At 43.8% G+C, this 25719-nt stretch overlaps 1 protein-coding gene across 1 annotated transcript in view; it reads left to right on the top strand.

Annotated features, from left to right (window-relative positions):
* The window catches only part of KIZ (kizuna centrosomal protein), a 340495-nt gene extending 329191 nt beyond the window's left edge, over nucleotides 1-11304 (top strand). The window contains 1 exon segment of the mRNA XM_029596786.1: nucleotides 11193-11304. Coding sequence (XP_029452646.1) covers nucleotides 11193-11296 — 104 coding nt within the window. The 3' untranslated portion in view covers nucleotides 11297-11304.
* The last annotated feature ends 14415 nt before the right edge of the window (nucleotides 11305-25719 follow it).

Below are 25719 nucleotides of genomic sequence, written 5' to 3'. Positions count from 1 at the left end.
TATTTTTCGCTCGCACCTTTTGCTACAAATGAGACTGAAGGGAGACCCCTGTGACTACAGGGATTATGGCATGCTGGGCATGCTCAGTGTGCCAGTCAAAAGTTCTAGAAACTTTGACTGAAAAGTTTTCCATGATAGGGCTCCGTCCAGTGACATCACCCACATGTGAGGACTGTATCCTGCTGTCTTGGGAGAACACCTGTTACAGGTAAGCAATTCTGCTTTCTCTATTAGTTTTAAATGTGCTGCTTACTAACTTCATGGAGTGCCCCCTATTCCTTCTGTTATCCAAAAGGGTAAATAACCGATTCACATTTACCCATTCTAGACCTCTCCTGATATTATAGACCTCAATCATATCCTCCCTCAGCCATCTTTTCTCCAAGCTGAACAGCCCTAACCTCTTTAGCCTTTCCTCATAGTGGGGCCATTCCATCCCATTTATCATTTTGGTCGCCTTTCTCTGTACCTTCTCCAGTGTAATTATATCTTTTTTGAGATGCGGCGACCAGAATTGTACACAGTACTCAAGGTGCGGTCTCACCATGGAGAGATACAAAGGCATTAAGACATTTTCTGTTTTATTCACCATTCCCTTCCTAATAATTACTAACATTCTGCTTGCTTTTTTGACTGCCGCAGCACACTGAGCCGATGATTTCAATGTATTATCCATTGTGACACCTAGATCTTTTTCCTGGGTGTTACCTTCTAATATATGCCTGAATTTTCAATGGCCCACACGCATAAAATACGGGGATTACAAGCGTGGCCGGGCCATACACGCGCCGAGCTCTTTTTAGAAAGGGCCCAGCTAATCTCGTAACTCCTGATACACGCAGAAGTGTTGGGCCATCAAAAAGGGGTGGGCCAGGAGGCAGGGTCTGGGTGGAGAGGGGGCAGCCAGGACAGCGGCCATTAGACCCTATCCCAGGGAAACGCATGTTGGCAGCTGGCCGGTGCGCGGAAGTTACTTCTGCTCTGAAGGAGCAGTAAGTATTAAAAAAATATTTCGGGATAGCTAGGGTTAGTTTAGGGGTTGAGGAGGAGAGGGAAAAGGGAGGAAGGGTAGGTAGGGATATAGGAAAGTTCCCTCCCAGTCCGCTCCCTAATGTTAAAATCCGGCGCGCATCTACGCACAGAGGGGCAGATTTTCAAAGGGTTAAGCTGCCCCTGCACACACCGAGCCTATCTTGCATAGGCTCGGTGGCGTGCGCAAGCCCCGGGACGCACGTATGTCCCGGGGCTTCGAAAAAGGGGCGTTCCGGGGGCGGGGTGCTGGCCCGGGGGTGGGACTGAGGCCTCCGTAACAGCCACCATGCAGACATAACTTTCCCGATAAAGACCAGGAGGGGGTTTTAGATAGGGCTGGGGGCGGGTTAGATAGGGGAAAGGAGGGGAAGGTGCGGGGGGGGGGGGGGAACGGAGGAAGGCTGCGTGGCTTGGCGTGCACAAGTTGCACAATTGTGCACCCCGTTGCACTCGCCAACCCTGGCAGCGTGCGCATGTTATAAAATCGGGTAAGGACTTGTTCGCACCGAGTTGCGCGAACAAATCTGCATTGTGGCTAAGTATTTTTGCTTATTACTTTGAAGTTGTGTAGAAAGCTTCTGTGATTAATTCCTGTCTGTGTTTTAATTTTCTTTATAGTCTGTGTTTCATTTCTTTATAGTAAGATATTATTCTAGTAAGTTAATTTGCTGTTTGCTGCATAAAGTTAAGGAAAAAAAAACAAACCTCAAAACAAAGCTCTCCAGCTTTTAATCTGTTAAGATCTCTCTCTTTTGGAGTTAGCTGGCACAAATAATCTGTTCAAACTTAAAATTGGGGCATAAAGACTGTTTTTTAAAACAATTGACCAAAAAGGAAAGACAACCGTCCAGAAGTGCCCTGCTTTACCCAGCTTGTCCCAGGCTAAACTGTTTGACTCCCTCCCACCCCTGGGGCTTGTTTTCTAATAAAGACTGCCTAACTTACCATTGGCAGCGAGATAAATTAGTACATTGGTAACAGTCAAGGAAATACAAATCACAAATTACCAAGATGAGGACTATCCAATGTAACTGCTGTGGAGCCTTTATTCTGAGGGAAAGCATCTGGAAACTTAGAGCTTGCCCAATTTGTGCACAACTCTCTTCCTTGAAAAAGGAGCTGACTGAGATTAAAGATCAATTAGCTTCAATTAAAAGTATTACACCCACATTGCATTACTCAGAAAATAATTCTCCAATATCACAGAAAAACCAGGAGTCAAGAAAAGGAGATTCATTAGGCTCAGGTAGGACCCACAGTCACCCATTCTTGACAGATGGGCAGCCAACAGGTATACCCCCCCACTCAAACAGGTCATTAAGAAATTCTTTAAAATCCAGGAATACAGTGGGCTCTGGTAGAATTAGACCTGTGATGAGGAGACACACAATGTACCAAATGCAAAAAGAACAAAAAGCCTTCTCTATATTAAAAACTGAAGAAGTTCTTGAGAAAAACATTGAAGTGTTACCAGAAAAGAGAGGAAAAACACAATGCATGCAGAATTTCAAGATTCATAACCAAAAGAAAAATCTAATTGACATGGATAACTCTGTCAACAGTGGCACAACTGCAAAATGAAAGAGTGAAGTGAATAACAAATCTCAACTAAAGTCTCATAAGGAGTCCAGGAAAAGCAATAACCTTAAAGAGAGTACCTGGAAGGCTATGACCACAAATGCTCATAGTTTGGGAAATAAAATCCCAGATCTGCAGGCCCTAATGACTGAGGCAGAATTGGACATTGTTGCTATCACAGAAACATGGTTCACAGAATCTCATGAATGGGATACAACAATACCAGGCTACAACTTGTTAAGGAAGGACAGAGAGGATAGAAAAGGGGGAGGTGTGGCTCTTTATGTCAGAAACAACATCCAAGCATCTGAGCTGCAAGGAAGTTGGGGTAAGGAAGAAGCTCTATGGGTCGACCTAAATAAAGATGACGGAGCGTCCATTTATATTGGAGTGGTTTACAGGCCTCCAAACCAAAAGGAAGAGCTGGACAGAGATCTGGTTGAAGACATCCATAAGATAGGTAAGAAGGGAGAAGTGGTGATCGTGGGTGACTTTAATATGCCAGATGTAGACTGGAAAATCCCATCTGCAGAAACTAAAAATAGTAGAGCAATAGTGGATGCCATGCAAGTATCTTTGTTCAAACAAATGGTGTTGGAACCCACGAGAGAAGGAGCAATACTCGACTTAGTGCTCACTAATGCAGATAAGGTCTCTGATGTCCAGGTGGGTGCCCACTTCAGCACCAGTGATCATCAAACGGTATGGTTTAATATCACTAAAAGAAAAGGGAAAAGAACCACAAAGACCCGAGTTTTACAGTTCAAAAACACAGACTTTGAGGAAATGGGGAAGTACCTGGAGGAAGAACTTAAAGGATGGGAGAACGAGAGAGATGTGGATCAGCAGTGGACGAATCTAAAAGGAGCAATCACCAAGGCAACTGCTCTATATGTTAGAAATGTAAAGAAAAGCAAAAGAAAATTGAAACCTATCTGGTTCTCAAAGGAGGTGGCTGACAAAATTAAAGCTAAAAGAACAGCATTCAAGACATATAAAAGATCCCAAAGGGAGGAGCACAAAGAAGAATATTTGATTCAACTGAGGGAGACGAAAAAATTAATCAAGTTGGCAAAAAGTCAAGCAGAAGAGAGGATTGCCAGGGAGATAAAAAATGGTGACAAAACATTTTTCAGATACATCAGCGAAAAGAGAAAGGTCCAAAGTGGTATAGTGAAATTGAAATGTGGTAATGATCAATGTGTGGAGAGAGACGAAGAAATGGCAGAAATATTAAACGAATACTTCAGCTCTGTGTTCACTAAAGAAGACCCTGGAGAAGGACCATCTCTACACAACAAGAAATTGGAGGGAAGTGGAATAGATGAAAATCCTTTTACAGTAGAAAATGTGTGGGACGAGCTAAAGAACCTTAAAGTGGACAAAGCCATGGGGCCTGATGGGATTCATCCAAGGATATTGAGGGAGCTCAGAGATGTTCTGGCGGGTCCGCTGTGTGACCTGTTCAATAGATCCCTAGAAACGGGAGTGGTGCCGAGTGATTGGAGAAGAGCGGTGGTGGTCCCGCTTCACAAGAGTGGGAACAGGGAGGAGGCTGGCAACTACAGACCGGTTAGCCTCACTTCGGTGGTGGGAAAAGTAATGGAGTCACTGCTGAAAGAGAGAATAGTGAACTATCTACAGTCCGGAGAATTGATGGACCAGAGGCAACATGGATTCACCAGGGGAAGATCCTGTCAGACAAATCTGATTGGCTTTTTTGACTGGGTAACCAAGGAATTGGATCAAGGAAGAGCACTCAATGTCATATACTTGGATTTCAGCAAAGCTTTTGATACGGTTCCGCACAGGAGACTGGTGAATAAAACGAGAAGCTTAGGAGTGCCGGCCGAGGTGGTGACCTGGATTGCAAATTGGTTGACGGACAGAAGACAATGTGTGATGGTAAATGGAACCTTCTCTGAAGAGAGAGCGGTTTTAAGTGGTGTACCGCAAGGATCGGTGTTGGGACCGGTCCTGTTCAATATTTTTGTGAGCGACATTGCGGACGGGATAGAAGGTAAGGTTTGTCTTTTTGCAGATGACACTAAGATCTGCAACAGAGTGGACACGCCGGAAGGAGTGGAGAGAATGAGACGGGATCTAAGGAAACTGGAGGAGTGGTCAAAGATATGGCAGCTGAGATTCAATGCCAAGAAGTGCAAAGTCATGCATATGGGGAGTGGAAATCCGAATGAACTGTATTCGATTGGGGGGGAAAGGCTGATGTGCACGGAGCAGGAGAGGGACCTTGGGGTGATAGTGTCTAATGATATGAAGTCTGCGAAACAATGCGACAAGGCGATAGCAAAAGCCAGAAGAATGCTGGGCTGCATAGAGAGAGGAATATCGAGTAAGAAAAGGGAAGTGATTATTCCCTTGTGAAGGTCCTTGGTGAGGCCTCACCTGGAGTACTGTGTTCAGTTCTGGAGACCGTATCTACAAAGAGACAAAGACAAGATGGAAGCGGTATAGAGAAGGGCGACCAGGAAGGTGGAGAATCTTCATCGGATGACGTACGAGGAGAGATTGAAGAATCTAAATATGTACACCCTGGAGGAAAGGAGGAGCAGGGGTGATATGATTCAGACTTTCAGATACTTAAAAAACTTTAATGATCCAAAGACAACGACAAACCTTTTCCGTAGGAAAAAAATCAGCAGAACCAGAGGTCACGAACTGAGGCTCCGGGGAGGAAGACTAAGAACCAATGTCAGGAAGTATTTCTTCACGGAAAGGGTGGTGGATGCCTGGAATGCCCTTCTGGAGGAAGTGGTGAAGTCTAAAACTGTGAAGAACTTCAAAGGGGCGTGGGATAAACACTGTGGATCCATCAAGTCTAGTGGGCGTAAATAAAGTGGAGGCAGCAAAACACTGCACGGAGCGGCAGTAGCCACAGAGGCGTTCACGGAGCGGGATGCCAGTGGCCAGTAGGTGCTCCACCTTCAGGCAGCAAAACACTGCACAGAGCGGCAGTAGCCACAGAGGCATTCACGGAGCGGGATGCCAGTGGCCAGTAGTTGGGGTTCCACCTTCAGGCAGCAAAACACTGCACGGAGCGGCAGTAGCCACAGAGGCATTCACGGAGCGGGATGCCAGTGGCCAGTGGTTGGTGTTCCGCCTTCACGGAGGGCTGCCATCTCCAAAAAAAACTAAAACAAGAAACAAACAAACAAAGCAGGGGTGGGTAGGAGTATGGGGCAGGGGTGTGGCCTGCTTGTTGCGGCGGTTGCTACCCCTGTTTGAGCTGGATGTTCACTGGGATGCGGATACAGCGCTGCTCTCTGCATGGTGGAGGGGTGGAAGGGAGTTGGGGCCGGAGGGTGCTGGAAGCCAATAGTGATGGGTGGGAGGGAGAAAAAGGGTGGAGGGAGAAAAAGGGTGGGAAACAAAATAAATAAAGAAATAAATGGATGAACTGCGTGGCTTGCTGGGCAGACTGGATGGGCCGTTTGGTCATCTTCTGCCGTCATTTCTATGTTTCTATGTTTCAAATCTACGCCCCTGTGCGCAGGTTTAAAGATCTGCCCCAGAAATCGTATTTTATAACATTTTATAAAATAGCCGGGAGCCGTGCACACATGGATGCACAGGCACTTCTTTTAAAATTGACCCCCATAGAACCTAATACCGTGTACCTACAGCATGGGTTATTTTTACCTACATGCATCACCTTGCACTTGTCCACATTAAATTTCATATGCCATTTGAATGCCCAATCTTCCAGTCTTGCAAGGTCCTCCTGCAATTTATCACAATCTGCTTATGATTTAACTACTCTGAATAATTTTATATCATCTGCAGATTTGTTTACCTCACTCGTCATAATCCTTTCCAGATCATTTATAAATATATTAAAAAGCACCGGTCCAAGTACAGATCCCTGAGGCACTCTACTGTTTACCTTTTTCCACTGAGAAAATTGACCATGTAATCCTACACTCTGTTTCCTGTCTTTTAACCAGTTTGTAATCCACAAAAGGACATCGCCTCCTATCCCATGACTTTTTAGTTTTCTTAGAAGCCTCTCATGAGGGACTTTGTCAAATGTCTTCTGAATATCCAAATAAACTACATCTACTGGTTCACCTTTGTCTACATGTTTATTAACCCCAATCAGTGTCTTCAGCCCTGCCTGTGATAATCAGGGACTTCTGGCACCATTTTTCAATTGTACGATACAAATATTTGTATGCATCCAATGTGGCAAATAATTTTTGGCTATCAATTTTTGTAAAACTAGACAGGGAATGAATTGGGTCCAATAAGTACTACACCTGTAGAAAGAGCTCTCTCTCTTTTATTCAGCAAGATATATTTTTATTGTGGACTATTGCTATGTACACTGTTTTTTTATTACAGTTGTTATGAATGCTATTAATATGTTGTCTTATTAATAATCTATAAATACTCTGCTATCTGCCCTCTCACACTCATATTTTTACTCCTTATTCAGGAACTATTTCAAAATGCTATACTCATTAAGTTTCTGTTCTAGGTGTACTATTGTTCTAGTTTTTAGTCTAATGGGACCACGTTCTTTCACCAGTACTACCAGCCAATACTTAATATTTTCTTGTCTATTTCTTTCTTTCTTTATTTAAAAGTAATTCTTTCCCATGCCCTCCAATGTTCAGGGCGGTTTCTTCAGCCTCCCTGCTTTCTTCTGATCCTTCTCTACTCTGGTTTTGCTCAAAGTTGGCCCAGTTGATTTCATCCTAGCTATTAACTGATTATTTATTTATTTATTTATTTATTTGAGGTTCTTTATATACCGACATTCGTTTAGTAACATCATGTCGGTGTACATTCAACAAAACTTTAGCAGCAGCGCTGGAACAGATAGAAATTAGCGGCAGTGCTTTACAATTAATATTCAACTTAGAAAGGACATTAGGAGATTATAACAAGGAAAAATTGAATCAGGGAATGCAAACAGGGAAGGGGAGGGAGAGGGAAAATAAAAGGAAGAATTAAGAAGAATATATTAACGTTAATACATATGATAAATACATTAAATAAATTAGTTATAATAGATTACTAGGCATCAACTTTATAGAGATATTAGAGAGGAGTACTTTATGTAACTCGAAGGATAATGCATAATTACAAATTTACATAAGTTTGGTCTCAGGGAGAAGCAAGGGGGGAGTAGCTGGAAGTGAAGGTGGTTGCTTTATGTGAAGGCTTTTAAGAATAACCATGTTTTAAGTTTCTGCTTGAATTTTTTTGGGCATAGTTCCTGACGAAGGTCAGGTGGCAAACTGTTCCAGCAGGAGGGGCCAGCTAAGGCAAAGGCACGTTTTCTGGTTGTTTCGAGTCTGGTAGTTTGTGAGGGGGTAATTGGAGTGTAGCTGCGTGTTGCGGTCTGGGGGTTCTGGAGTGTTTGCGGAACTGTATGGCGTTATTGAGCCAGTTCATGTTCTCAGTGTATAGGGTCTTATGTATTAGAGATAGGACTTTGAAGGTGATTCTTTGAGCAACTGGTAGCCAATGCAATTCTTTAAGTATGGGAGTGATATGATCTGACCTTCTTGTATTGGTGAGGATACGGGCCGCAGCATTTTGTAACATTTGCAGCGGTAGGATGGTGGAATTGGGGAGGCCTAACAGGAGGGCGTTACAGTAGTCGAGTTTAGCAAATAGTAGGGATTGCAGCACTGTGCGGAAATCACATTGGTATAGGAGGGGTTTAAGTTTCTTAAGGGTATGCAGTTTGAAGTATCCATCTTTTATAGTATTATTGATGTGTTTTTTAAAATTGAGATGGCTGTCAATAGTGACGCCTAGGTTTTTGACATGTTCAGTAGAGATGGCTAAAGGGAGAGGTGAGAGTGTGGAGGATTCATTGTTGTTGCCTTTGTTGGGGGAGATTATCATGAGTTCGGTTTTGTCAGGATTGATGGCTAAGCTGATGCTGGTGAGGAGTGCGCTTATATCTGATAGGGCAGTTTCCCATTTTTTGAGGGCATTGGTCAGGGAGTCAGTAATTGGGATGACAATTTGTACATCATCAGCATAGATGAAGTACAAGAGCCCAAGTTCAGAAAGGAGGTGACAGAGGGGGAGGATGTATATATTAAAAAGGGTAGAAGATAGGGCAGAACCCTGGGGTACTCCATGGTTTATGTTGTATAGTTGAGATTCTTTGTCCCCGAAGAAGACTTTGTATTGTCTATCTTGAAGGTAGGATTCAAACCAGCGCAGTGGGGTGTTAGCTATACCTATTTCACTGAGACGGGAAATGAGGATATTGTGGTTTATGGTGTCAAATGCTGCCGATATATCAAGCATGGCTATGAGGTAGGAGTGCCCTTTGTCAAGCCCAGTGAGGAATGCGTTGGTGAGTGAGATAAGAAGGGTTTCGGTGCTAAGATGCTTACGAAAGCCAAATTGAGTGGGAGCGAGAAAATTATGGTTTTCCAGGTAATCTGTGAGTTGTGTGTTTACAATTTTTTCAAGGATTTTTGCTAGGAAAGGTAGATTGGAAATGGGCCGGTAATTAGAGAGGTCAGAGGGCTCAGCTTTGGGTTTCTTTAGTATGGGTTTAATGATGGCTTGTTTCATTGGTGTAGGAACTTCTCCATGGGTAAGGGAGCAATTGATAATATTAGCAATGTGTGGAGCAATTATTTCAGGGATAGATATGAGGAGCTTTGTAGGAATAGTGTCACTAGGATGTGTGGCTGGCTTCATTTTTTTAATGGTGTTTTCAATTTCTAAGGAGCCGGTGAGATCAAAGGAATTGAAAGTGGCATGCCGTATATTGGGGATGGGTTTGGCAGGAAGATTGTTGTTAGGAAATCGGGTCATGATTTTTGCGATTTTCTCATGAAAGAATTTGGCAAGTTCTTCACTTCTCTTTTCAGCATCTTTGTCCATGTGGGGTGTAGTATTGGGTTTTGTCAATTGGGCTACATATGTAAATAGCGCATTTGCGTTAAATTGCAAATCATGAATTCTTTTGGCATAGTATTCCTTTTTTGCATTGTGAGTTTGTTCACGGTATTTGTTTAAGATTGTTTTGTAAGCATTACGTCGTGAGAGAGAGGGGTCATTACGCCAATCTCTTTCTAGTTTCCTAAGGGTGCATTTGAGAATTTTTACTTCGGGAGTGTACCAAGGTTTTTTTGTTGTATTGGGGGGTTTGATTTTCTTAGTGCGTAGAGGGCAAATTTTGGTTGCAACAGTGTTAGTTAGAGAGTGCCATGTTGCGAGTGCAGTGTTAGCATCAGTTAGGTCAAGGTTGTGTAGTTCCTTGTTGAGAGCATTGGTAAGCTCATCTTTTGCACATAGCTTGCGCACCTGAATAGTTTTACCTTCTGTTGTTTTTTGAGATACATTGCGTTGGAATGTTAGGGTGGTGTGAATAAGGTGGTGGTCTGACCAAGGTATAGGGGTGCAGATGGGTGAGGTGGCATTAATGGAGTTGTTAGTGAATATCAGGTCTAGAGTATGGCCTGCTTGATGGGTAGGGCCTGACAGGATTTGAGTAAATCCCATAGCCTTTAAGGCTGCAATAAACGTTTCAGAGGCAGGTGAGAGAGGTAGGGCATCAACGTGTATGTTGAAGTCACCCAGAATAATAGCTGGTGTGTCAAACTTGATAGTTTGAGCAATACATTCGATGAGGGGAGAGGGTTTTTTTTCAAGTATGCCTAGAGGTATATAAACAAGACAGATCTGAAGGTTGGGTGATTTAAACAGGCCAATTTCAAATTTCGTGTTGATTTGCACAGGATAAGAGATTAACTTTAGTTCTTTTTTGGCAGTAAGTAGAAGTCCGCCTCCCTTTTTTTTGGGTCTAGGGATGGAGAAGATGTCATATGTATTGATGGGCAGTTGGTTAAGTAGGACAGAATCGGTGTCTTTCAGCCACGATTCAGTTATGGCACATATGTCTGGTTTGTCGTCCAGTAGTAAGTCATGTAGTATGGAGGTTTTTTTTGTGATGGATTGTGCGTTAAATAGTAGAATGGATAGGGTCGTGAGGCCTAGGAATTGAGTGAATGGTGTGAGCATGATTGGGATCAGGTGCCTGTTAAGGTGTTGCAGTTTATGGTGTGTCTGTGTGAAAGGTTGGTATTTGTGTTTGAGTATGTGGATAGGATTGCCAATCATCTTGGAATGAGATATGAATGCTTTGATAGTGTTAAATTCCTCGGACAGGATAGTGTATGGGTGCAAAGAGAAGAGAGACCTGAGGGAAGGGAAGGGGTAAGAAGAGCGAGGAGAGATTAACAGAATGCGGGGAACGCAGCAGGGCCACGCAAAGGGGCACGACAAGGGGCAGGCCCCTTTGTCGCGCTCCTTAGACGCGAGACGCCGGCGCGAGACGCCTGGAGAGAGCTTAAAAGTTATATAGGGTTCCAACAGCCGGATGTGAGGTCAGCCGGGTGGGCGGTTCGGTAGCGTCGTGCGGCGCGGTGGTAGGCCGGTCTCAGGCTCGGGGCTCGGGCCCAAACCTACTGTCAGCTGTCATTTTCCTATGTCATTCCACAAAACAGCACAAAATTATTACTAAATGATGATATTAGAAGCCAAGCAGTAATAGTGATTTTGCTGTTCATTTTTTTTTTCAGCTTTCTGGGGAGAATCTGATGACAGCAATTCAGAAATTGAAGCTGCTTTACGTCCGCACAACCAAGATTCAGATTCTGATGATTTTGAAGACTTCTATAAATAACAAATTGCATTGCTTTGGAGGCGAAAGGAAGAGAAAATTTGATTTTAATGGACTCTCCATATGATGTAGTTTTTCCATCTACTATACTGATAAATTTTTATGTTAGTGATGCTTCATATGAATATATATAATAAATTGTAGATAAAAATATACAATATTATGTAGAGAAATGTAGTTTATTTGGATTGTGCATTGTATATATGTTTGGTTAAATATCAAATATACAAGCTATCCTGGAAAACATATACAGCGGGCATGTGCAATCAAGCACATATTTGGCTCTTTATTTTAAACACGTGTTTCCAACAGTATTAATGTAGCACAAATTGTCATTGTCATGTTTGAGTTTCTTCAGGAGACGAGCAAAATTAAGAGAATATAAACTCTCCAAATTTACTGAGATTTGAATTCATAGATATTTAATTGCTTTTTTTTTTGCCCACCTAAATGGGTATTCCTAAAGTAAGGTCTCTTTAGCCTGTTCTGAATATTTAACTCCAGTATTTAAATTTCAGATACATTAAGGAGGTAATTTTAAAAGGAATAACACACATAAATATATAGCATACTATCATATCAATTTTAAAAAAGGCATTTACATGTGTAAAGTGCACTTACACATCAATATCATATGGACAATTCAAAGGCATTTATTGCAGTAATTTTCAAAAGCCCACTTACATGGGTAAAGTGCATTTAAATGTGAAATATCCAGTTTTCAGTGTGTAAATGTCTTTTAAAATCAGGCCCAAAGTGCACCTTCTTCCTATCATGTTATGTACCTTTTTCTTATCATGCTATATTTATTTATTTTATTTATTTATTTATTTATTTAAGGTTTTTATATACCGGCATTCATGATAAAATCACATCATGCTGGTTTACATTAAAACAGTGGTACACAGAAAGAAAAAACAAACTGGAACTGTAGTGCAGAAGAAAGCAGTTACAAAAAACAGGGATGCTTAAACTGGGAGAGGAAGGAAAAAGAAAAGGTTAATAGCATTTTAAATATTTACAACGAACAGTTAAATGAGCTGGTTGTGTTATAGAACTTGAAGTTGAAGGACATTAGCTGGACTCTGGGAAAGCTATATAACCAATTCGTTCCATGTAACTTTTTTTCACTCGTTATTATTTAACTAAACTGTTCCATGTAAACCGATACGATGTGCAAACGGTTATTGGTATATAAAAACCTTTAAATAAATAAAATATATCCTGAGAACCTGCTAAAGCTACCAATAGGCTCCCAATATAACTGGCAATATAATTGTTAGCTCTCATACATATAGTAATATATCATCTACAAACAATGCAGTTTTGCATTCTCTCTCTGGGGTATGGAAATGGCTTTTCTGAAGGTAGTTTGCTTGTGTGTGTGTTGGGGGGGGGGGAATAGGAGGACTATAATTTAATCATAAATCCAGATACTAACAAGTGAATTTTAAAAGCCTTACACACAATAAAGCTGGGAGATACACGTGTGTATTGGCCCGGTGCGTGCTGCGCGGATTTTAAGAGGCTCCCAAGTACGCGCATATCTCCTGTTACATGAGTAAAACATTTTTTCTGAAAGGGGTGTGGCATGGGCGTGATATGGTAGGGGCATGGGCATAAACCAGCACGGAAGTTTTTACGCACACTAGTGCACGCTGGGTTCCCTATCCGCTTAACTCTTTTTCTGCTATGGAGTTGTGTAAATCATGAAACAAAAAAAAACTAGGCTAGTAAGTGGGATTTTAAGGGTCGGGACTATTAGGGGAAAAGGAGGCAAGTTAGCTAAGGGATTTAGGAAGTACTCTCTTTTACTGAAGCGAACTGATAATGAACTGGGGAAACAGGTAATTGTGTTGGCACGCGTATCTATTAAAATCTCCCCCACTTATGTGATTGAGGATTAGGTTGGCCACTTCTTTGCCAGTCTTCCCTTCAGACTGAAGCCACTTCCATTCTATATTTTTTAGTTGATAGAAGAGGTTCCATGGACTCTCCCCTGGGTAGAGGTTTCCCTTCTGGAACTTTACCAGTATGCTTCTGGAGAACACCCCCACTCTCTCAAGTATGGCAGCTTTATCCTTTGTGTAGATGGCCTTTCCATCTGGATTTGTGGCTTGAATGGTAGCCTTATTGCTGCCTGTCAGTAAATTTCCCAAATAGATGATCCAAGTAGAAAATGGCCACTCCACAAGCTGGGCAGTTTGTTCAAAGTTCACTAAGACAAAGTCTGGGTCTTCTCTAGGACACATCTTAAGTATCACACAATTCACATGCGTGGGCCAGGCTATAACAGCTTGCATGGCTTCCACCATCTGTGTCAAGGAAGCCTGGTTTTTGCTCAGTTGCTCCTGCATTACTTGCTGGACATCCTGGGCCTATACAATCATTTGTAGTTGCTCTTGCAGAGTTCTGTAATCTGTCCTAAAGAAGTCTGTTGCTTGTTCAAATTATTTTGTAGGGTTTGTTGCTGAGCATACTGTGCTTGCACCACTGTTTGTAGTTCTTGTTGTCCCTCTGCGAAGGTCTATAGCATTCAATCCATTGTGGCTTAGTGTGTCCTAGTACCAGAGGCTTCTCCTCCTGGAGGGCCACTGCCCTGTTGAGGAACAGTGAAATGAAACCTGTCCTCTTTGCTTTGAAAAGATAAAAACATTCTGCTTGTCTGTCTCTGACTGACTAGAAATCCCTAGCTGTCCAGGCAGAACTAGCTCCCTTAGCATGCTCTATTTTGCTAGCCCACCCAAAAAAATTTTTCTTTCTCTTTTTTTCTTCTGCTGGCATGGATCTCCATTTGTACAGGCACTTCAGAGCAGAAATTCCACTGTTAACACCATATGTACAGCTGTGGGAGTGACCCTTGGCTTGGAAAAGCACCGGAGGACAGAGGAGTCTGAATTCCAACTGTTATTGCACAAAAACCTTATTAAGTTCAACACAAAACACAAACAAAAGACCTGCTTACCTCAGCAGTGATTGAAATAAAGATGTAGTCGTAAACATAAGCAGTTGTGGCACAGTCCCTGCGACTTATTCCTCTATGGGGCCTTCTGTTCACTCCTGGGCCTGCCTAGTTATCCTCCTGCTAAGGGAATCACCTTAGGACAAAATTCCCTTCTGAAAGGTATGTTAAGCTAGACAAGACTAAATGCCTAGTTCTGGTCTGTTAAGGGGCTCTTTGTATATAATATTTATACTCCTTATAAGATATCTTATAATAAAGACTAAGGATTTTTCTCTGGCTGTTGGTATTCAGTTTTTATTAGCGCCCTCTACAGTGAGGGGCTGTGGAAGTGGAGTAAATTTGGTTGGTAAATAAGGGATTTTCCTTTCTCTTAATAAAAAGATCTCTGTTCTTCCTCTTCCCACACCTAAGGAAGCGTATGTTATTTGGGAGTTTTTGTAGCATGCCAGCAGCAAAAAGACAAAATTTTACTTTTTAGACTTTAGGTCTACCCCATATACACAGAGTGTACCTCTGTGTTATTGGGCAGACTTTCCTGGTAGCTTGTGGCAAGTATAAAATTGGGTGAACAATTGATTCCCTAAGCAGTGGTCAGCCTAGCAAACAATTTACCGCTGTGGTGCTGGGATATGATAGAGGTCTTTAAGATCATGAGAGGTCTTGAACGAGTAGATGTGACTCGGTTATTTACACTTTTGAATAATAGAAGGACTAGGGGGCATTCCATGAAGTTAGCAAGTAGCACATTTAAGACTAGTCGGAGAAAATTCTTTTTCACTCGACGCACAATTAAGCTCTGGAATTTATTGCCAGAGGATGTAGTTAGTGCAGTTAGTGTAGCTGAGTTCAAAAAAGGTTTGGATAAGTTCTTGGAGGAGAAGTCCATTAACTGCTATTAATCAAGTTTACTTAGGGGTAGATTTTATAAATTCACGCGCGCGCGAACAAAAGTACGCTGGATTTTATAAGATACGCGCGTAGCCGCGCTTATCTTATAAAATCCGGGGTCAGCGCGCACAAGGGGGTGCACATTTGTGCAACCTGCGCACGCCGAGCCTGGCGCGCGCTGCCTGTTCCCTCCAAGGCTGCTCCGAAATCGGAGCGGCCTCGGAGGGAACTTTACTTCCGCCTCTCCTCACCTTCCCCTCCCTTCCCCTACCTAACCCACCCCCGGCCCTATCTAAACCCCCCCCCCCCTACCTTTGTTGGTAGATTTACGCCTGCCGGCAGGCTGCTATCACACCATCACCCGACCCGGGAGCTGGTCTGGAGGCCTCAACCACGCCCCTGGGCCGGCATCATACCCCCGACATGCCTCCCGCCCCACCCCAAAATTTGCACTGCCCACCCGACACGCCCCTGACACGCCCCCTTTGCAAAGCCCCGGGACTTACACGCGTCCTGGGGCTTGCGCGCGCCGCCGAGCCTATGAAAAATAGACTCTGTGCGTGCAGGGGGGGGGGTTGGGGTAGGTTTTCGGGGGGTACACACGTATCCCTTTGAAAATCTACCCCTTAGGGAATAGCCACTGCTATTAATTGCATCAGTAGCATGGGATCTTCTTGGTGTTTGGGTACTTGCCAGGTTTTTGTGGCCTGGTTTGGCCTCTGTTGGAAACAGGATGCTAGGCTTGATGGACCCTTGGTCTGACCCAGCATGGCAATTTTTTATGTTCTTATGGGAAGGAGATCTCAGATTAGTAATAATGGTGTGAACCTTGGGTTAAAACCCCTAGGAAGATTATCCTGTTTGAGATATGTGGAATATAACATTTCTCAGATCAGTAATAGTGTTTAGGGATGCACACAGAATTCAGCAATTAAAATCCACATTTGTATAAACACTCCTCTAATCACACCACTCTTTTGCTACGATGAATCGCAGGCGCTTCAAGTAGGGGTTTCGCTAGCACGTGATACAAAGAAAGAGAGGAGAGAAAGACACATAAGGTGGTGTAACCCCCTCCCCCCTTTTCATGGGGGCCACCTTTCCAAGTCTTGGGGTGCTTGGTATTCACAACCTCAAAGTGGAGAAACAGTTCTCCAGGGCCGAGAGCTGGGGGCATGGCTTCCTGCAGGGCCAGTGCCTGGTTGAGAACACTCCAACCAAATGAAACACTCTCCAGTCTCTAACTGTGCTCCAAAGAAAAGACAGTTTAATTCAGAGTCTTCAGCATTAAACATAGTGACAGTTAAGTAGATACAGGTAGAAGTACAACTTAAATGAAATCACAGTTCAAAGAAAGCTTTAATCCTGTCTTCACAAACTCCCCTTATGAAGATGGTTTCTTGGTGTATCAAAACAAGTTCTCCAGTAACTGTTACTTCTCCCTCATTTGTCCCCTGTTGCAAAACCAGGCTAATATTTTCTTCCACTTCTCTATCAGATAGATGGTTACTCAATGGAACCTTTGTTCATCTGCAGGAAAAACCCATCATAAATGTCTTCAAGATTCCCCAAGCCCAAGGCAAGTACTCTCTGGCTCATTATAGGGACCTAATCCATCAGGGTTTTTACCCCAGTAAGTCCAAGTGTAACCTGCAGCTTCTAGGCAGTCTCTCACCCTTGTTCTTAGGCATCTAGGGATTTTAGTGGAAAATCCCCAGCCTTTACTCCTGGCTGTTCCCTTCTGGGATCCCTCAAGAGGATCTCAGTTCCAACCAAGTGTATGCTTCAGACTGATTATTGATGATGGCATGCTTGATTTGTCTGTTTTGCTGATGTGTACAATAACTTTAAATTTTGGGTAATGCATGTGTGGTGGATTTTGTGTTTAATTGTCTTTGTTTTGGTTGGAACTGAGATCCTCTTGAACACCAATTCGCCTTCTCACAGGTCAGTCTCATACTACGGACTCACTGGAAATAAAAAGATACAGGTAGTACATGCAGTGTAAGGGTATATTGTAGACCCATTTAAATCTGCATAGCACGCTATGTTCTTTGTCTGATGCATCTTAGACAGGGAGTTATTGTGCTGTTAAATCAACTTTCATAGGAAAAGTCAGATGGCACTCTCCCATGGCCAAAAGGTATGGACAGAAAACATGGCTTGCTTTGAAAAAGTATATTTCAACAATTAAACCTTCCATGTACTACCACTATAAATGTTTCCATTTTTATAAGCACCTTCATTGTCACACTGTCTCTGGCAATGTACACAGGTCACAATATAGTGTGACACATACCATGCCTTCTTACTGGCAATCACTATTAACTACACCACTTTGTTGTACAACAACATTACTTGTATGTTGTGACATACCCATGTATTGGACATTTCCAACCTTTCACATGAAGTATACTGTACCCTCCTTGAAACTCCATCTTCATTGCCTTGAACACCCAGCCTGTAAATGCACACTATATGAAGTGTTGGCATTTAATGTACACAGCTGTGTCACACAGGAGAATGAAAGCCACATAAACATTACTTCACCCATGTGCAACCCTTTTCAATAAAGAAACACAATGAGGGCAGAGACACATCAAGATCCCTTGTTCAAGCTATGTGCAGTTTATTAACACATTGTGGTATTGCACTGTTGACAATAATGCCAATGTCTTAGGTAATCACAATCTGCCAGGACAAGTGAAGAAACATCTTACAATTATCCATGTTAAGTGAACAGCACTTTCATTATCAACCTGTACCAAATATATATGCAAACAGCAAAATTACATATACAGATATAGCATGTTAACCATATAGCAGAATCATAATTACACAAAGAACATCTAGAAACTGGAAGTGGCATCCTTAAAGCTAAAGTACTGCTGGTAAGAGAAAAGTACATGATGCTGTACATTGTGAGCAAAAGCAAAGGACCCCAGACTGTCCATGTTGAAAGAGTGCACCGAAAGGGGACAGCCAAAGAGCCACGGCAGCTAAGTTCCAGCAAAGGCTCCAGACTGTCCATGTTGAAAGAGTGCACTGAAAGGGGACAGCCAAAGAACCATGGCAGCCAAGTTCCAGCAAAGGCTCCAGACTGTCCATGTTGAAAGAGTGCACTGAAAGGGGACAGCCAAAGAACCATGGCAGCCAAGTTCCAGCATGCAGGCAGCAGGAGAACAAGAACAAGGTCCAGCAGCAGCACTGATGGAGCAGGTCAAGACATAGCAGTGTGGGAGCAGGAGGGTTAGGATGAGACATCAGCATGGGAGCAGGAGGGCCAGGATGAGACACAGCAGCATGGGTGCAGGAGGCCCAGGATGAGACAAAGCAGCATGTAGCCAGCACTTGGAGCAGATGAGAAGACACCCTGCAGCATACAGCCAGCACATAGAGCAGATGAGAAGACACCCTGCAGCATACAGCCAGCAATTGGAGCAGATGAGAAGAGGTAAGCGCACTCTGATCCGTTTCCTTCCATCTAGACAGCACAGGAACTCTGTGGAGGGCCCACAAAGATCTGTTTAATTCCATCCTAACGGCACATGAACTCTGTGGAGAGCCCACACAGAAAATCTCGAGAGAAGGCCTTTTTTGGCCATGAACTTCCCTTGCCCTTGCCATGCGGTCCCTTGCCTCTCAGAGGCGGCATGACTTTAGAGGGCTGACCCCTGCGGCCTCGTCCTCATGCTGGACTGCTGCTGGGGGTTGACGCAAGTGAGGAGGACTCCGACGTGGGGTAGGGCATGCGCTCCAAGATCTGGCTCATGATGTTTGTCAGGGTGCTGATGGAGGCAGTTACGCTGTTAGCATCCTGGGACCTAGCAGCAATCCCATGCTGCAGGATGCGGTTCTGCCTTTGGAGCACGCGGCGCAGGCTGCGGATTTCCGCTCGCAAGAGCCGGCCTTGCGAGGATGTCATGGGTGAATCCGGTGGTGGTGCTGCAGGGGGTGCAGCAGGAAGTGCTGCAGGGGTTGGTGCTGGAGATGAATGTGTAGGTGCTGGCTGGCTAGATGAAGTTGATAGGCCATAAGGCCTCAATGCTGGCATACAGTCACTGCTTGCAGAGTGCGCAGGGGTGCTGGTTCTTGCTCTCCAGCCTGCTGTGTCATGCATGAAACTGTCCAGATCAAGGGACACATTAAGCCCTGTGAATGGTGGGGAATCCTGTGGGGTAATCAGCTCCTCCTGCTCCACCTGCGTCTCAGCATCGAGCAATAAGGGACGCTGTTTTATCGGGATGGCCTGGCTCATACATGGCCCTTGCCAGCTGGGACCTGGCAATTCCTGGCTGGGACCAGATGTTCCTGAAGGCAAGCTGTGGAAACAGAAAAGAAAAACATCATAAGTATATATGGCTTAACAAGCTTTCAAACATTTTGGCATCAGAGGAGCACTTTCTGGGATTAGAACGTGATCATCTAATGCCAATTTCTGTGTGGGTTTCACTACTGTATTTGGGTCATTCCTTGTGAATGGCAAAAACACATAGTGTTTGACACAGTAGATGTGTAGCAGTTGCTGGGTGGGCCTTTATGGCTTATGAGAACTTACCAGCCGTAACGTGTGAGGTGTCCAGCTGCGGCTCCAGAAGCTCCAGTAACCTCTGCTCCATGTGGGTTATCACAGTTGGACAAGGTGCCCCTCCACCTGTCTGCTGCTGGTACTTCCTGCATGTGGCAACTTTTGATTTCAGCTGGGCCTTGACATACCAATATCGGTGTGATACCTGCTCCCATGTGCATGGTATGCCACTGTGCCAGCTGATGTTGTCAGCTATTCCCTTCCATTGCTGGACTTTAGCTGCCTTGCTGGTCTTGGCTGCTCTGTTGCCAAACAGGTATGCATACTGTTCCAGCATACCAACTATCAGCAGCTCGTTCTCCTCACAGCTAAATCGAATGGCCCGCAGTCTCTGGCTGGGTGCTGGCTGGCTGCCTGACGGGGGTGCCACTTCCAGTCCCAGAGGGGTGTCTTCCCTGCCCTCATTCTCAGTCCCGCTCTCATCTCCCTTCCCTTCACCCCCCCCCCCCCCCCCCAACTCATCCTGCCCTGGCAAATCCCTTCTCCTCTGTCCTGTCTCTCTAACCTCTTGTGCTCCTCCCACCACTCTTTCCTGACTAACCCCTTCCCCCTTCCCCCACCCTCCTATCTGTCCCTGCTGCTACCCCTGGCCCTACTTCTACTCCTAGTTCTCATTCCCCTGTCACTCCTTTCCTCCTCCTCCTCCCGCTCACTCCTCTTCTCACCTCTCTTTCCATTCCTGTCACGCTCCATTCTCTTCCACCACTCCTCCCTTCCACCACTCCTCCGCTCCTCTCTTTTACCATTCCTCCACTCCTCTCTTTTACCACTCCTCCATTCCCACCACTCCTCTCTTCCACCACTCCTCCGCTTCACTCTTACACCACTCCTCCACTCCCACCACTCCTCCACACAAATAGACAAACAAAACTAGCACTCCAACAAATATGACACAAGACAAAAGGTTAAGGGACACAAAGGACAACAGAGACAGCACAACTCACTCAGTATTCGATAAACAGCTAGTTCCTTCCTCTCCAATACACTCTGCTCCTTTCCTACAACTCTGACTAACACACCCTCAAAAGGGAAGGTGCAGGAAGTGTGCTTTTATACTGGAAACATCACAAAACGCGATGATGTTTTCGCCAATTGCGAAATCACATCAATGGCGAAGTCACTTCACAAATTGCAAAAGTACCGCAAATTGAGATACTTACCTTTGCGAAGCGGTAATACGTTCATTAGCATAGAAACACCCATTTTTTTTATCGCATGCGTTATTCATGCGATATTGACTGCATTTTGATAAATCCAAGCCTAAGCTTGAAATTAGACAAATCAATAAATCATTACTAAAATTAATCCTTCTATTCACCCATGTGACCCAATTTCTGCTAGTTCTTTGTAACAAGTACACAGCGTAATCAATCCGACTATCGCAACCATAATCAGTCATTTGCTGTCAGAAGGATTGGTTCCAGATGGGGCAAAATAAGCTGTGATAAAACCAATCCTAAAAAATAAAACTGGTAGAATTGATGATTGGGATAACTATCGTCTAATATCCAATTTATCTTTTCTCGCAAAAGTTCTTGAAAAAGCAGTGTTATCTCAACTGGTAAACCATTTGGAAGACCATGATATTCTATACCCAAGCCAATTTGGATTTAGGAAAAATCGCTCAACTGAGATCTTACTCATCTCTTTAATGGACTCTGTCCTATGTGGGTTTAATGATGATGAATCTTATTTTCTTGTACTAATTGATTTAACAGCCACCTTTGACACTGTGGACCATACCTGGTTATGACAGCTGAGCAAAATTGGAATTGGAGGAAGTGTTATCACATGGTTCTCTTGCTTTCTATCTAATAGGACATTCCAAGTCAAACTGGGCAACCACATATCTGATACCTTTTGATACAGGTGTCCCTCAAGGTTCAGCACTATTGGCAACACTGTCCAATATTTATATGCTTCCTCTGTGTAAATTACTGGCAGATTTAGGAATTACCTTCTTCTTATAAGTCAATGACATTCAGTGTTACATCCCATTCACCAAATCATTTGAAAAAACGGCATCGACACTCTCAACTTACATGAAAGCAATACAGCAAGAATTATCTCAACTTAAACTAATATTGAACACTAAAAAAACTGAAATCATTTGGCTAAGCAGAAATTCTTCTATAGTTAAACCGCCGCCTCTAAACCTGGGTAATATTCAAATTACCCCCACAGATCAAGTACGGGACCTGGGTATACAGCTAGATGGTAACCTTACAACAAAAAAGCACATAAATAAATTAATTAATGCAGGCTACACCAAGCTGCACATATTACAAAGGTTGAAACTTTTTATAACTTTCAAGGACTTCCATACTGTTTTACAAACACTAATTTTTCAAACATAGACTACTGTTACTCCCTATTACTAGGCCTTCCTGCAAGTATATTAAAACCATTACAGTTATTACAAAATGCCTCAGCAAGACTTTTATTAGGTACAAGGAAATTTGATCACATCACATCCTCGCTGATACCACTGCACTGGCTTCCAATACAATCCAGAATCTATTATTAACACTAATATTTAAATCATTCACTCCAGTAACCCCGGTCTGATAGGCGTGACACTACAACCATACACACTGTAGCGAACACTAAGATCTCAAAATAAAGGACTATTGACTATTCCCACAATACAGAGTGTACACGTCTGAAGCAAATGTTGTTATTTTGTGTGTTTGTGGATCCTTGGGTGCTGTGGAGGTGACCACGCCCACGGGGAGGAGCCCCGTGAGGAGCCACAGCACTGGGCTAGACTTGTACTGTGTTAATAAAGAACAAAAGTTCTTTATTAACACAGCTTGAAGAATTCCACCAGAGGTGGCAGTAGTGAGGCAGTCTCGCAGTCTCAGGGACTTAGGCAGAGGGAGCCCTTCTCTCCTAGATGACGTCAGGAGATTCCGCAGCAGGTCTCCCAGCGAGGAGATACTGTGGATGAGATAGACTGAGAGTTGGAATACTCAATAGGTGTTTGCTGTTGATATGCGATTCCACTAGGTCTGTTGTAGAAGGTACAGGCACCGAGGCAAGGAGAGCAGGCCCTCGAGGAGTGAGTACCTGTTCCCTGTAAGGCACCTGAAATAAAGCAGGGGCCCCCCGAGGAGCGGGTACCCAGGTTAGCATATTTCCTGAAGGGCAGAGAGAGAGAGCTTCCTGCAGCAGCACGGAAGCGGCAGAGTAGCGTAGACAAGAACGGATTCAGGTCCTTGCTAACTCGGGGAGCTCGCAAATGAGTGAAGGTAATATACTCGGATGGCGTGACGTCAGCTTGAGGGAACGCCCTCAAGGTTCGTGCCAAAGGTGGTACAAAGTTGTGGGTTGCGCGTGCACACCCTAGTAGGTACCTGGGAGGAGCAATGTTGGGAGGCTGCACCATAGCCGTTCCGGGGATGCCAGAGAGGTCAGCTTGTAGACGCGGTGGTAGCCATCTTGCCCAGGTAAGTGGGAGGAGCCGTGAATAAGGTGAGGCAAACAGGGCGAAGCCGTCGAAGACAGACGGACACAACAGCAAATAAGAGTTCGTATGTTTTCCATGGTGGGCCCAAAGCTGAGGAATTCTCTACCTGAGTCATTACATTTGATACTAGAAAGAAAGAGATTTAAACGTGAGTTGAAAACCTGGCTATTCAAAAATGCTTATAACCTAACTTAAAAATATCAGCATGCAGAAAACTATAATATCAAGGATAAAGATAGTAATTGAAGAACGAGTAATAAGTAACGAGAGATTTTAAGTATCTTAGGACAACTCACTGAAAATTGTGGAAATAGAACCTGTTGTGACCGTCGCTGCTTGACGTCCTCACTCCACCCTCTTTACCTGTATGGCGACTCCCTCCGGGTCTGCTGGATGGCTGGCTGCCGCGGTGTCTCCATGCCATCTCCTTCCGGCGTCCCCGGACCGGCTCGACGTGGCAGTTCCGCTATGTTGCCTGAAGACCTAGGGCGCGCGCGCTCTGATTTGAAGTACCAGCAAGAGCACGAACCTCAGGGGCGTCCCCCTGAGATGACATCATCCGCTTCCAATATTTAAAGGTCTCTTTTTCACTATCTAACTGAGTTAGCAAGGGGATTGCTTCAGCTACAACTCCCAAGCTACTCTGCCTCTTCGGACTTACCAGAGGTACCCGCTCCTCGGGGGCCTCGCTCTTTTCTTTACTTTCAGATTACAGATAGGAACCGGTACTCGCTCCTCGAGGGCCTATGTTCCTGGACACTCTAAAGATTCTCTACTGCTTGGAAGCTATCGCTGCTACAAACAATTGTGAGTTACCATCGCTCTCTCAGAGCTTTCCCTGGAACCAGATACTCGCTCCTCGAGGGCCTAAACCTTTCCAGCTCCTGAGCTTCCTTGAGACCTTATTTGAGTTTTGTCATCTAGTTCTGTTCATGAACACTGCCTACTCACTTTCTACAGTTTCTCAACAGCTCAGCCATCCTGGATCGCTGTTCCAGTACCTGAGGGACTACAGCCCTGCCAGGCATATCAGCTCACTACTGCCACCTCTGGTGGTTTCAAAAACCTGTTTAATAAAAGAACTAATATGTGTCTGTCTCCATACCCCAAGTCTAGCCGGTGGTCCCTCTCGGGATATCCTCCCGGGGGCGTGGTCATCTGCCACCGGCCCAGGGATCCCCCCACAATTATATCAGATTCATTACAGATTGCTACTCCTTAGCAAGACGATATCTGAGACACTACAAGATTGCTGACTCCTCCTCCTTTAGGAGCCATTAATAACAGATTGCTACTCCGCAGTCCAACTAACAGCAGATTTACAACAGAACCTCTGTACAGCAAACCTGCTGTCCTAGACCTTTAGTTAATATGTATTAGAAAATCACAGTAGTTTTATATTAAACCCTGTTGTGTTGATTTATAATCTGAATGTAATCCATTGTAACGTTCATTTCAAATGACGGTATAAAAAATGTCTAAATAAATAAATAATATGCATGTTTCAGCCCTTGTGTGCACTTCTGGGTGTTTTATAAAATCAGGTGGACCACGTGCAAGTGCCAGATGCATGTCCATCTCCCGATTTTAGTGCTCACCCAGCTTCTAAAAATTCACCTTTGAGATTTTCCTGAAATCCCACTTGATTCCAGTTCCTATTTTCTTTCTTTCTGGGTCCTGTTTCAAAAACTCGCCAGCAAGCTATTTATTCAGTGTGCTTTCCCTAATTTTTCCAGATCTCTCTTTCCCATGTGAGTCTACATGGTTACAATATGTTAATAATCTTCTGTCTTTTTCTTCCCTCTGTTGAGAACTCTTTATTTGCTGTACCAGTTGTCATAAAGGTTTTAAAGCTTAAATTACAACTGTTTTCTAAAATCAGTTCTCTCTTTGGAATACTCTATTTTTAAAGGTCAGCACTCCCTGACCAGTTAGTTGACATTCTCTAGCGCCCTCACCCTGCCACTGTAAAACAGCTATGTTCATTTCTTGACACTGTGAATTTTTATAGGCTATGGATTCCTGATTTTTCTACCCTGGCCCGACTACTTTATGATTTACTAAAAGACCCTAATTCACCCTCCTAGAGCAAAAGGGGGAATTGGATTCAGATGACAACCAATGCTGGGCCCTGACTTTAAGGTCCAGGGTACTGATATACAGACATTAGGGAAAAAGCACAAAACTCCTTCTGTGACTGAGTCCAAAAGCAAAGCATGTTCAAGCAGCAGCGTTATATGAATTATCATGAAGGCTGCTCACCCTGTAAAAAAAGCTGCTAGCAGTAATTTTGTTATGGATTTGACAGTTGCTTGGGTTGGTTTTTTTTTTTTTATTATTACTACCCTTAACATAAGGCTTGGGGGTAACCTGCACAGAGCATCAGTTACTACCATAAGCTTGCTGGGTACACTAGATGGACTATTTGGTCTTTTTCTGCCGTCATTATTATGTCACTATGTTACAGTATCTTACGAGCACCCTACCTTTTTTTCTGTATTCCCTATAGACAATAA

Source organism: Rhinatrema bivittatum, chromosome 3, assembly GCF_901001135.1.
Source record: "Rhinatrema bivittatum chromosome 3, aRhiBiv1.1, whole genome shotgun sequence".
NCBI classification, from domain to species: domain Eukaryota; kingdom Metazoa; phylum Chordata; class Amphibia; order Gymnophiona; family Rhinatrematidae; genus Rhinatrema; species Rhinatrema bivittatum.
Note: the sequence above shows the minus strand (reverse complement) of the source record. Positions and strands in the feature narration are given on the sequence as shown.